At 40.3% G+C, this 13,539-nt stretch overlaps 1 protein-coding gene across 7 annotated transcripts in view; it reads right to left on the bottom strand.

Moving 5' to 3' along the window:
• The window catches only part of LOC128879363 (cGMP-specific 3',5'-cyclic phosphodiesterase-like), a 67,555-nt gene that overhangs the window by 13,206 nt on the left and 40,810 nt on the right, over positions 1–13,539 (bottom strand). For all 7 annotated transcript variants that reach the window (XM_054128478.1, XM_054128468.1, XM_054128463.1 and 4 more), the window contains 2 exons: positions 8,585–8,648; positions 2,968–3,224 (listed from right to left, as the gene is read on the bottom strand). In XM_054128478.1, coding sequence (XP_053984453.1) covers positions 2,968–3,224; positions 8,585–8,648 — 321 coding nt within the window. The remainder of the gene's footprint in view (positions 1–2,967; positions 3,225–8,584; positions 8,649–13,539) is intronic.

Genomic DNA, 13,539 nt, shown 5'->3' with positions numbered 1-13,539 from the left:
AGAGGAATTTTTAAGACGAATTTTTGAGAATTAGTCAGCTTTTTATACATCTTTTCAGAAAAGTGGTCGTTCGAGACTGACTTGTTATTTTTCCCTTATTTTCCAACAGGTCTCCCTATCGATGCTCTAGATTTTAGCAAGGCGAGCTCCAGTTTTAAACGTTAGGACTGCCGACTCGGAAAGTGGCGATGCAGAATGTCAGTAATGATCGAAACGTGCCAACGCGCACAGTGGTATCGCGACGGAACGAGCACGTCCGTTTCTTGGCCAAACGATAAATCATCAACTCCTGTTGATCGAACCGTTTCGTGTAATTTAAATGGTTAAGCAGCGAACGAGTTATACGTTTGTGTTCCCGACAAGAGTAAGAGTAACCTGCAATAAATACACGTTGACGTGTGGAAAGAGATGGCTCAACTCGTGCGTTCCCTTATCGCTTAAGCACATATTACAGATCTACCACGCGAGAGAAGTATTATTCCATGAAAATATTTAATTTGCCAGATAACGAGCAACTTAAACATCACAAAATTAATTTCGTTTCCGGTGTACATCGTATTTTTAGACGTGGGGGAAAACGTGCACACTCGATGGTCGCCAGGAATTTAATCAGAAATATTACGTAAAATAATTGAAGAAATTTAGAACAAGAATAAATATTATTATTAACGTTGACAATAAAATGCTTTCAATTTATATCGAAGCTTTTATACGATATTTATACGAGATCGAATGATGGAAATTGACGAAGAATCGTATTCCAACGAATTATATTATTAAGCCTCCATCTTGTTTAACTTGGGAAGCGTGAACAGATTGAAACTTGGATGGGTCCGCTCCTAAATCTACCCTTCTGTCATTAAGCGTAAAATGAAATATCGATCCCACGAATTATTAACACCGTGTACCTAATATTTATGGAACAGCACGTAAAATAGACAATAAAAACAGAGAAAAGTATTTGAGAATTTACGGAAGCCAATTATCGTTATAGAGTCCATTAAAAAGAAATTCTTTATAGTTCCATTAAAATGAAATAAACAAAATTATACAGGTGTAAACGTATATATTTGCAAACCAAATTAATTTCATGACGTTGAAAATTACGAGTCGAAGTTGATGATAAATGGAATATTTTCATAATTCCTCTATTCTGGTAATTTACATATTTTCTCGAGGATAATCGTTGTCGCGTCACGTGAATATTTTCGCTCTGTTATGCGAGCACGTGGGCCCACCAACGTATAAATTTATTTCTCAACAAAATCAGTGACTTTCATACACGGTCACGATCATTTCTGACCAGTAATGTCGTATTAGCATTTAACCGATTAAATCGCTCAAAGGTTCTGTCCGTTCGACCGCCATCATTGGTTTTCCGCTTTAATTAGCCAACAGTTACTAAGTCCTTTAACCAGTTCGGATTTTATCCATCCGATCAGCCGCCGATGTTAATTAACCAATTTTTACATCAATCCGGTTGCGTAAACGGATGAAAAGAAATACCATCGGTTCCACGTGGACGATAAATCGATCGTCGATTCGATAGACAAATTTGACTTCGTTTATAGTAGCCAAAACATAATTTCAAACATCTTTTGTAAAGGGTTTCTCAAAGGAGGCTTTAGGATTTCTATTTTTAATAACAAAACATGCTTGCCAACTCCAAATTCTAGATCGCTCGTGTTTGATTAAAAAGTAAAGCCTTCGAGTCCCCTTTGGAGATCCACTTGCTTACATTAATTTAGGTTGTTATTTAATCAAACTTTAGATTCGAAACGTCAAGTGTTGCAAAAGTTGAATAAAATGCTCGAGGCGTCCACTTAATTAAAATGCAGTTTGAAGTAATTATAGAATCCATTGAAATGATCTGATTAGGAAACTTTGTCGATCAACGAAGTAATCAACGATTAATCGCTGAATTTATTTCCTCTTCCTGTTTTGAAACAAACGTCAAAAGAACGACAGGGTAAAAAATGTATGCAAACAGACGCGATGCAACATGAAACTGATGCGATCTCGCGCATCTCGGAATTCCAGGAACTGATAAGTATACTCGATGCCATTAGAAACCCTGTGTTTACCGAGCATCCAACTTGCCTCGTTATTTATTTATTTTATTCAGTAGGAAACGACCGATTAATTCAATTTGGCCGATAACTGAGCTTAATTAAGTGGCAACCGATGGTAATTTGCCGTTCTTGAATAAATCCGATTGAAAAATAATGCTGTTTACTGAATTATCGAGATACTCTAATGATAGGATCAATTTATCTAAGCTCGTTAGGCGGATAATAACGTTCCTGGTTTAAAGAGAAGTCAGGAGACTTCGTTTACTTCATTTTATAGCCATTTTTATTGAATGGACGATATTTTGAAACGGGAAACATTCGTAATTTATTTTTGTTTATCATAAAAGCGATTGATGGCCATTAAAAAAACACAAAAAAATACTGCAGTTATGTAGCTGCAGGCTAGAAGGGGTTAAGAAGACACTCGCTCTATCGAGGTTATTTTTTCTAGGCGACGAGTGCTTCGTCTGCTCCATAACCGCAATTTTAAATAGAAAAGAAAAATCGATAACGACAAAGACTTCTTTGATTGACACAGAAATGGAACTGTGCGTTCAAGATAAAATATACACCCAACAGAATAGATCTAACTTATTCTCTATCCTTTAATTTATTAAGATTAAAACTTGCACTTTTAAACAATTTCAAAGACATCAACACCATGACTTAAACCCCCCTAATTACCTTCCCTAAGCATATATTTCCCTGCGAGTCTGATTCAATCCATTTAACCATAACTTCCCTTTTCCCGCAGAGAGACCCGCGGCCACCCGTATCCTCGATTCCAATATTTTGCATACTTTATAGACGCCTTGTATCGGGGTTGACGCGAGTCTTCGGGGATGGTTTGCTAGCGAGAAGACATAAAATTTGTATCCGACGATCAACGGCTTACCTGAACCAGGCCATGGAAAATATCGTCCAGGATACCGGGCTCCTGAGTTAAGGATTTCGTGGTAAGCCTCTTACGGCGTCTCTTGTGCATCGTTAGGAAACGACCCGTGGGCCTGTGCCTCGATCGACCGATGTCCAAACTCTCCAAAAGGATTCGGTCCGCCTCGGATAAACGCCTGAACGCAGTTTCCCTCGGTGGTTCATCGTGGACCTCCGTAAGAGTCGCTGGCACGCCCGAGGTTGGCAAAGTGGCGCCTTCTGCAAAATAAAAGGGGTAAAAGTTACGTTAGTCTAGGAACAATTCAGGTTACGATACTTCAAATAATAAAGGAGGGTTAAGTTATCGTAGTTATCGGGGTGGATGCATTGGAAATTTGAATTCTATATTTATCTCTAATTTATTCTACGATATGTAATTTATTAGGATATTTCAATTACACGTTGCTCGGTGGAAAAAGTTGGCAGTCTCGTCGAAGAGTGCGATAGCACTCTTGGATCGATACTTGAACTCCCGCGTAATTACGAAGCTTGGTACAGCGAAGTGATAGTTTCGAATGGTATGAAATAGTTTGGAAAACATATTCGGAATCAAACTTTCCGAGGGTATCTAGTGCGTTTTCTAAACAATTTTTCCACGGTCGAACCTCGCCTCTCCAAACGAGTAAGAGTCGCTCGGAATGGTCACAGTCTGACAATGGGCTCGATAAGGAACGATTATCCCTTCTTTAATTCGTCGTTAAATAGAAACGAAATGCCGTTCAAGTGTTCCGTAGACAATTGTGTCACGCGTGCGCGTGCATTTGCATGAAAAGAAAAGAAAAAAGAGGCTGCAATCACATAACGCCCGAATAATGCGATGTCGCAACGTGGAGTACCCTAACGTGTATTGCGCAACAGAAATTATTAACGAGGCAAGATGCGCGTATCAAGTGGCGCACGTTCAACTGGATGTCGCAACCCAGTCGTCTGACAATGCTTTCTAGTCGTGGCATCGTTACGCAAACGCGTAATTGCGAGGGAAAACACTTTTTTTTTTTCCTTCGAACTCTAAGTATGCGTCCCACGACGTCTCTTAGCCGACTGGCGCGTGTCGATCGGAATAAATGCTGAGCCAAAGTTGGAAAACGCGAAACAGCGAGCGAACTTGTCGAAACAATCGGGAATTTATTAGGTAGAGAATCATAATTCTCGTTTATATCGTTATATTCAGCACCGATAACTGCAATTTTTAGACTCGTACAACATAAAAATGTTTGTAGGAACACTTTTATTTTCCATTTCTGAGACGCTGGAAGAATGCAGTTTCCAGTTTTTCAGGTGGATAACGCAGAGTACTCTGCTGGTAATGTAACACAGTCTGTAGGCAACGTACCATACCAACTGATCGAGCCATATGCCAACAGAGCGTTCTACATTGCCAGCAGAGCGACCTATCTCGTCGACAGAGTGTTCTACGTTATCCATGCAAATTTCTAGCCTCGTAGAACGCAACAGTTACAACTTCCTAACTCATCGAACGCGACAGTTACAACTTGCCAACTCATAGAACCCGGTAAGGACAACTTCTAAAACCACGAGACCCCAGGGGATGGTTTGCGAATTCGTTAATAACAATAGGGTCTACTGTCGAACTTGTGGAATTAGATAGAGACAACTTCTGAACTCAAGGGAGCCAATAAACAGGCGTCCAGAACTTGCGGGGAGCTGATAAACGCACCTGGGAGAACTTGTGGAATCTGATAAACACACCTCTAGAAGTTGTGGAGGCTGCTAAACACATTCCTGCAACTAGTAGACGCTGATAGAAGCATGTAGGCTTTAATAGGAACACTCGGTTTCTTGGAAGTCGTAAGAGTAGCCACTTAACTCGCTGACTATACTGAAGCAAAAAGTCCACCTTTTAAAAATATTACGGCCACGGGAAGATCAACTGCAGAGTCGTTAATAACTTATCTCTATATACAAAATGTAAATAAACATGTAAACGTTCGTCCGAGCCACAACAACGCGTGGCCAGCTACAGCTAGTTAATAATAACAATAGAACTTGCTACCAAACTACTGGGATTAGATAGGGACAATCTCCCGAATTCATAGAGGTCGTTAAACGCATCCCCAGAATTTCTAGCTGATCCCCACAACGTTGCATAACGTTGAATTGCTGATGTTGAATGAATAATGCTTCTATTCGTATCAACATAGCTGCAATCGCTCCTCTGGGGACTCGTATTGTACGAGGTGTCCCCTGTGGATCCTATTAGTTACAATATTTCTACTATCGATCCTGGGAATCCAGTTGATGACCTTATCAGTTCAGAGGAACGAGCAGAAATAAATTCTCAAAGAGAATTTCTCCCTTTCTCAGGGCGTCAAAGCGGCCAAATTCCCTTAAACATCAAAGTTTTAACATTTCTTATAGACATTTCTTATATTAACATTCAGATAGACAACAGTGTTTATGATATACATATATTATGGTCGTCGTACCAAACGTAAGTCGTACGAATCTCAGGTCGAAACGTAATAGATAATCGAGTGCCATTGTTGAGCAATCAGCGACATCCACGAAACAAGATCGACGAGCCTGGTCTCGATGTACCCTAACTCATTGCCAACGAGGTTACTGCTATCGTTGTTGTTTACAGGCAATCGTAATCGTCGCGGCTGAAAATAGCCGTGCCGCGTTAAAATTACAACACGTCGATGCATTTCCGCGTGCCCTGTACACGCGGCTAATTAATTTAAATGCGCTCGCTGTCTGCGCGCCTGCATTCATCATGCTGTACTACACGAACGCGTGGACCAGACGTTTATGGTCGCTGGCGTCTCGTCGACGAGGTCGTAGTCAGTTGATTACAAAAGTATGACTGACGTCAAAAAACATACGAAATGGAAAATTACGATACGTCGATGTATTAAATATATATCCAAATTATACATAAATGTACATTTCCAAATATAAACGAAACCTTTAAATTTCACTTGAATCGAACGGAGTAATAAACAAACTGCTCCGTATTAGCAACCATCGATCGACGTTCCATGAATTTTCTTTTATTTTTCGCCTCGAACACACCGAAAAAAGAAGCCTAATAGAAATAGAACACGGGCGAGCTTTCCCGTGACGAGTTTACGCACTGTCGCTGTCTAATTAACCTAATTGCAGCCGCGAGTGTTATCGGTCAAAGAAAACGGCAGACTTTATGACGCGTAAATTTCATCGAGGTTATCGCTTCGTTTCCCTTTCCGCCTCGTTTGTTTTCCCAGCCGCATCCATCGGCCGGCAAAAGTATTTACTCGTTTCACGCTTCTTTTTTTTCTACCCGCTCGAGCGCAATAAATAGAATTGCGTTCCAATCCAGGAAGCTTTTTAAACGATTCGATCGATTAATAAGTGTGAATGGAAATTGGTATTACGATACATTGTACTATTTATCGACTACATTTGGAAAACATAGTGGTGGGTAGTCATTTTTATCACTGATCATGTATTAATATATCATTGGTACTTTTCTGTCGATGAAAATTCGAACTCAGCAATTTCTCGTTTCAATAATGTGTAACGTGTTCTAGTTATTATCTAATTCAATGGGCCTCTTTTTTCATCTCGAGCACCTGGCAACACGCTTTTATTTTATAGTGTTCGAAATGAATGTAAAACATAGAGCAGACATTTCGAAATAAAATTGACAGAGACAGGAGGATCCGTAAACGTTGGAGTCTGATGTATTTTTCAATTGGACAGGGATTGGAGAGTATCGTATTGGAACCGTTGAGAAGTGGATCCTTTATATCTTGCCCTATCAGTGGAAAGCCTATCCTAATCCTTTGATATAAACGCCATAGAGCATCTGGGTTAGCCGAAAGAAATCAATAGCGAGACCCCACATTTCTACTAAAGCAGCGCTAAAAAAATATTTCTTGTAAAAATAGAATGAAATTGTCTCCGACACTATCCGCAGGGAAAAGAAATTACGTCACGGATTTCTCCGTGAAACAACAACCGAATTGAAATTCGAATAACAGTTCCGTTCTACGTAATTCTTTTCTTAAAAATTAACTATCTTCAAATTTATACCTTCGATTCACCTTTTATTAATCGATCGATCTTTTCTGTTATCGAAAACATTTTCAATCGTGGTATCCGGAATAAAATAAAAATTATAGAATAAATAAACAGGTAATCGATTAGGAAAAGACGAATTTCAGGATTTCTCTTGGAAATAATAGTTTGTGTCAGAGGGAAATAATTATAAACGAAAGACACGTGCACGTGTCTTTCTAGTTCCTCCAGGTAAATACAACAAAATCAATGGTATATGCACAAATTGCCATGAATTATTCAAGTATATTTTGCGTTTAAATTAATACCATTCCATGCCCCATTAAAAGTACTGAAAGACATTCTGAAAGTGGCTAAGACACGTCGTAAATTCATCTGCAAATTGAGATGTAAATACTGATTTTGTCATTTATCTTTTCCCTATTAATATTTATGGACTCCCAGATGAGAGCAAAAAGAGTAGTCGTCAATGTAATAACTCGAGGAGATTATGAAAAATGCATGCATCGAAGACAGTGACACGCGAGACGCGAATTAATCTTCGGAAATGCACAATATCAGCTTGTAAAAATCATAAATTACAGTCCTTTACAGTCGATGAACAACAGGGTCCTTTAAGGCAGAGTTTACGCTGATAACTAAGCTTCTATAGGTACTTCTTTCTTTGTACGTATTTTAATTATTAAATTTCTGTAGGCATCTATTTTTTTTTTATTCTTGCATTCACCACAAAAATGGACAAAAGGGAGAAATATTTATTATACAATAGAGAAAAGAGAAATAATAAATCAGGAAGCAATTTAAAACAATGATCTTCGTTACTTCGGATGAAGATATATCCGCTATTTAAAATTCAGATATACATTTGAAAACGTAGATATTTTTGATTGGAAACCCAGCTTGCGACTACCATGGAAATGTCTGCAGAGTCTTATAAACAATTGGAATTAAAATAGCAATTGGACGCAAGTCCTCCGCGAAGGAAAGACTCATCTACGTAATTGCTCCGGGTTACTTCCATACCAGCTATCGGATTCTACGTTAAAGGAGGAGTGCTTGACTGAATTTTCTCACAGCAAGAGGCTCAATTTACGTTTGTCGCTGTTTCACGGTGCTCTAATAACGCTGCGATTGCAACGCGTAAATTTTCCTCTTTGCGAAGCGAACGCTGGCATATATTAACTTATTTTAATTTACTTCAACGAGCAACCATAGTAATTTTAATTTAACGGGAAGAGCTGTTATTTTCGCCAAATTAAAAATAATTGAATTTCAAAACGTTTACGTCTCGTTTCCAGGTATCGTCGAGCGGGACACTCTTTCGCAATAAAAGTTTTACGTCAAAAGTACCGTCGGTTAGGTACTTGTTTTTTACTTTAGGTACTAGTTTAAATTTCGTTACAACCTCGTTAAGGTCTCCAAGTATTATTTTGAAATATTGTTAGTTGTAACGGTGCATAAATTGAAAAGAGAAATGACTTTTTCGAAAAATAAAATTCATGCAATGGGTGAGGGTGGAAAAAATTCAATTAAATTACAGTATGCGTTTCACTCACCGGAAATACGGACGAACACAGCACTCTGTTCCCCACTGTCCACCGTTATCTCTGCAGTCCTCCTCTGCAATGATAAGAGAGAGGACCGTCGATTAAACTTCGGTATTGCGTAACTTTTCATTTTTTTAGATGTTTCTTCGAGTACATGTAGTTTCAATAAATTGTATACTCTTTTTTCTTGCCAAAAAAATATTCATACAAATCGCTAAATAATAGTCCTAAACCTATTACCCCCCTTGGACGCCATTTTAGCCCCGACTTCGGGTCGCGGAATTTTGTTTTCCCTTTTTTTTCCCACGGATCTGGCTCAGTGCTCAGGGGAACACGAAACTCGGAAAATTCATCATCGGTTTTTCGAATTCTCTCGCGCCCGGTCCCTCGACGAATGTCGTCCTTCCGTCGTCCCGGGTCGCGCTGCTCGCTTACTCGCCCTTTTCTTTTGGATGCAATAACAGGGAACACCGCCAGGAACTTTGGCTGACCGGAATATACTTCGTCGTGCACTTTCGAAAAAAGAGGGAACAGATCCTGACAGAGACGGAGTCGACACACTCGGCGCCTCCGTGAAACTTTCCCAGAGAAAAATGTCAACTTCTGGCTCTTCTTGCGGGCTTCGAAAATTAATATATATATATAGGGTGCTCTACGATTTCCTCTTGCGACAATATTGGTGGGACACGTATAAAGGGATTAGGATTCGTGCGCTGGTAATAAAAGTTCTTTTCGTCTAATCCTACCACTAGTCGATACCGACATTCCCTGACGTTGTCTTTCCTCAGAAAAAAATGAAACACAACAACTACTCAAGCATCTTACTCGATATAAAATTTCTTAAACTTTCAAGTCTCATTTCCCTACCCACGAAAAAAACAAAATAGGTAAACATCATACATAGGCATCCTCCGTTTATTTATCTATCTCCAATCGACCCCAAGCAAATAAATCGAATTAAATCCACAGAGCAACGAACACCTAATATTTATCTCGCTCGGTTCGTAAACTCGTTCGTAGCAAACAGCAAACAAGGCCCGTTTCCGCGATGTCGTAGCCGAAATGTTGCCACTGGAATTCATAACTCTTGGACTCGATTTGTTTATTTTTAGGGGGTGAAACGTTCACGCAGCCCCAATATTTTCTCGTCTCTTGCGACACGCCGTTGTGCATCGCTTTAATTCGATCGCGAAACCATATATCAAACTGTCGCGAATAGAATAATAAATTCGACGCCAGTCGTATCTGTTCGTGACCGTCCATGAGAATTTTGGTACGCAGCCAATCTTCAAAGGATCGTTCCAGCTATTACCGAACACCGATTCGTGTCCGACATGGCATTCCTTAGCTGGCTTCCGTACGAAGGGAGTCGAAGGACGCACCAGGAACGACTAACAATTATCTTGCAAGGACTTGCAACGGTTCATGGTTGCTAGAAAAATGTTAGGTGACAATATCTGTGGTTTCAGGATGCATAAACACGAGTCAGGTGTCGCAACTTCAGGGTGTCGGTTAACGTGGTAAATTTGTAAATTTATTAGTTGGTTCGATAATAGAAGCTTCTATTAGCTTTCTTTAAATTATAGAATTCTTCGTACCATCAAAAATATGTTATATCAGGAACCACTCGAGATGGTAAATGAGAGAACCGCGACATAAATGGGCCAGCGTTCGCTAAACAGATTACAACACTCGCCTCGAAGTACGTTGTTTAATCCATACGGCGTGCAATTGAGATTATCTCGCGAGGTAACTCTATTAAACTGGGGGACAATTCATAGTGTTGGCGAACGCTTTCTATTACACTGGCCTGCAGTGTGTCAAAGGCCGCCTTCGATAAATTAGCGACGCTATTATGATACGCGCGGAAGGAAATCGTGGTTGTCGCGAACGGAAAACGATTGGAAAATGCAAATGCAGACTTTTTAGATCTACACGAGTTTCGAAACGTTGATAATTCTCGCTTGTGGTCCTGATATTTATTGGAGTTTAAAAATGGCAAGTTTTACGGGTGCTTTTATTTTTACATAAATTTTTTGAAGAATTAAAATGAAATAAATATAAAATATAATCTTAAAGTTCCTTCTGAGGGCTCTATTTTTGTGGTTTTTGAACGATTAAATAAAACTGTAGCGTGGAAATTGTGTATACAGAAGCGATACAGTTATAGAATATTAGCCTTATTCGATAAAATTGTTTCATCGACCGGTTTGCGGTGGGCAGCAGTCAGTTCTCATTTAACACGTAATTACCATTCACAAATAATGGCGTGATCCGCGCAAAGTTACAAACTGCGGTAGAATAACGCCGACGGTTCAGCGTTATGAATGATGATACGTGCGGCGAGTATGGCGTTAATATTCATATTTTAATTAAGGACAATAATTGCGTGTAATCAATATCAATTACCATAGGTGGGCAACGAGTTGTTCCGAAAACCAGAGTAAACGTCGCCAGAGAGTTGGCGATAAGAAAGGAACTAAAAAAGGCTAAAGATTATAGAAGAACCTTGTAGAAAAAGAATATATGGAGTAATCGTATAAAATTCAACAAACATTTTGTTGTAAAGGATCATGTTGAGCTGCTGAAATCATCGTTAAGGAAGAGGAGCAGGGAACTGCGTGGTTTTTTCAAGGAAACAAACAGCCCTAAAAGCAGGAATCGACGTATTCCGGGTGATCGCACCTGTAAAAAGTCGAGCAGCCGGTTGGTAAATCGCTGGAACAGTAAAACGGCTAAGATTAACTCCGGCCGTACGGTTGCGAAACCGGAAAACGGCCATTAAGATCGGCGAACGATCCACAGAAACGGCCACCGCCGTTGAAAACAGTTTAATCGGACGTGATTTATCGCGACCAGTCGCGATGCGACCATCGAAACGTAAACCGAACTCTCGCCACGGTTATACAGGAATATCGATTGTTGTCTTTTCCCCGACGAAACATGACTTTCCGGCTCGACTTTACGATCCTCTCTGACTGGTCGCGTTTCCAAACGAAATTAACGTTCGATCCGAGTCATCGATCAACGAGACGGTTAGCACCGATGAAAACAGACCTAATGGCGGTCGAAACTCGAGAAAAGCTACCCTGTACATCCGTTTCGTTTTCTGTATCTTCTTTTTATCGTTCTTGAATTTCGTTTATATACACATATTAAAATTCTCCTTAAATGGTGCATCGTTAACTTTATTATTTATGATTATTGATGGCCACTGTAATGGATCTATACGACCTTCGGTAGCCTACGAATGTAGGCGGAAACTGAAAGGGGAGGTGGTTGGAATTAGAAGTGGTACACACGCTTAGTTCAATCGCTACCTAGAGGATCGCTAAGTTAAAGCACCCCGTGCGCGACGAGTTTACTTTAAAACGGCCACTCTTAGTCATCAGTCTCGTTTGCAGGTAACCCTATTTCGGTACTCCGACACGACAGTCACGGCTGCTTAACGCAATTGCTGCGAACCTTTTGAAAGCCTCTGCCCCCTTTTAACCCCTCCCCGATGACACAACCTTCTCGTCCAACCCCTACCCCGGAATTTTCTCTTTCTTCAGCTTCTCACGGCTCCGTTTACCGCGCTCCTTCGCGGCCCTGAATACTTCAGGACACGGAGGAGGGCGAGGAAAGTCAGTCCCGTGACGTCATGGAGCCTAGGGTCACGCGTTGAAATTCAGGTCGACTCACCCCTCTGTCAGCCACCCTCTAGCCCCTTCGCTCTCTTTCTCTCTCTCTCTCTCTCAGTCTGGCGTCTCCCATTTTACATGTACTCGAAGGTTCCTCGACGAGAGCCAAGAAAAGAAAAAAAGCTGGCAAACGTTGTTGCAGAACTGTACCAGTTTGGAATCAAATTTCCAAATCGAATCGCGTCATTTCACTCGGATAATATCGAAATTGGGAGAGGAGGTCCCGAGGTCGATGGGCTATTTTTCTCTTATTCTACGACTACTACCTGCAAGCTCGCCTAAGAATATTTTGATTATCTCGTTTCGATCGAAGGTTGTACGACTTTGTACGGAGAAGTGCATTTCTCCCCATCGTGGCACCATGTCTGTGCGTTATTCGTTATTTCTAGTTGCATCTATAACGAGTAGGTAAACATTATAATGTGTTCTTAATATCCCAACGATTTTTATCGCATTATTCTCGCTAGTTGGAGCTGATTGAAACGAATACCATAGGATCGTTTCAATCAGCCTTGCTCCAACGCAAGTAGAAAAAGCTAGTAATGGTCAGACGCGGTAGGTGTGTCCACAAAGATATTTTTTTACTCGAAAACGAAGCTTCTTTTGACAAAATTTCATTCCACATTTTCGATTCGTTCTTGCACGAAAAACACTCTGTGCTTGGTCGTATTACCCCATATACAGGGTGTCTCATATTATTCATCAGTTCTCGTGGAAAAACAGACTTCTGTTACACACAGCGATGGAGAAGATTTTTATCTGGATATAAATCTTGAATTAGTTACATAACATCAACAATATTTCACTTATAATTAGTTGAATAAAAGGATTCGAGTGGTAGAACGTCTGTTATTGGGTATTAAAGGCTCATCTTACATTAATACCTCGATTATCGTCTAAATCTCCATTATTCCAAGAATGTTCGCTATTTCGCAAGCGAACGGGATTGGGAAACTTAATTAGAATGAAAATAGAAGCGCGGCGCCGTACATCGTGATGTTGTTATCGTGTTACAATGAGCCTCGAGGCGCTGGCTGCCTCGCGAACGATATTTTCGTTGAAGACAGTGTTGCTGGGACGTTTTCAAAATAACAGAATCCAGCCAGCCCTGCCAAGACAATTAGCGCACGCTGGCAATGAAACATCAAAGACGCTGTTTACCGGGCCATCGTTCTTCAGGGTTGCAACACGGTGAAAATCCAGGCATTTACGAATTTTTTGTCACGATTTATGAGAACATCGACGATGAAATTATTGGAAAATGAAAATGTTGGAGAAGAG

Source organism: Hylaeus volcanicus, chromosome 1, assembly GCF_026283585.1.
Source record: "Hylaeus volcanicus isolate JK05 chromosome 1, UHH_iyHylVolc1.0_haploid, whole genome shotgun sequence".
NCBI classification, from domain to species: Eukaryota; Metazoa; Arthropoda; class Insecta; order Hymenoptera; family Colletidae; genus Hylaeus; species Hylaeus volcanicus.
This window is presented reverse-complemented; position numbering and strand designations above follow the sequence as displayed.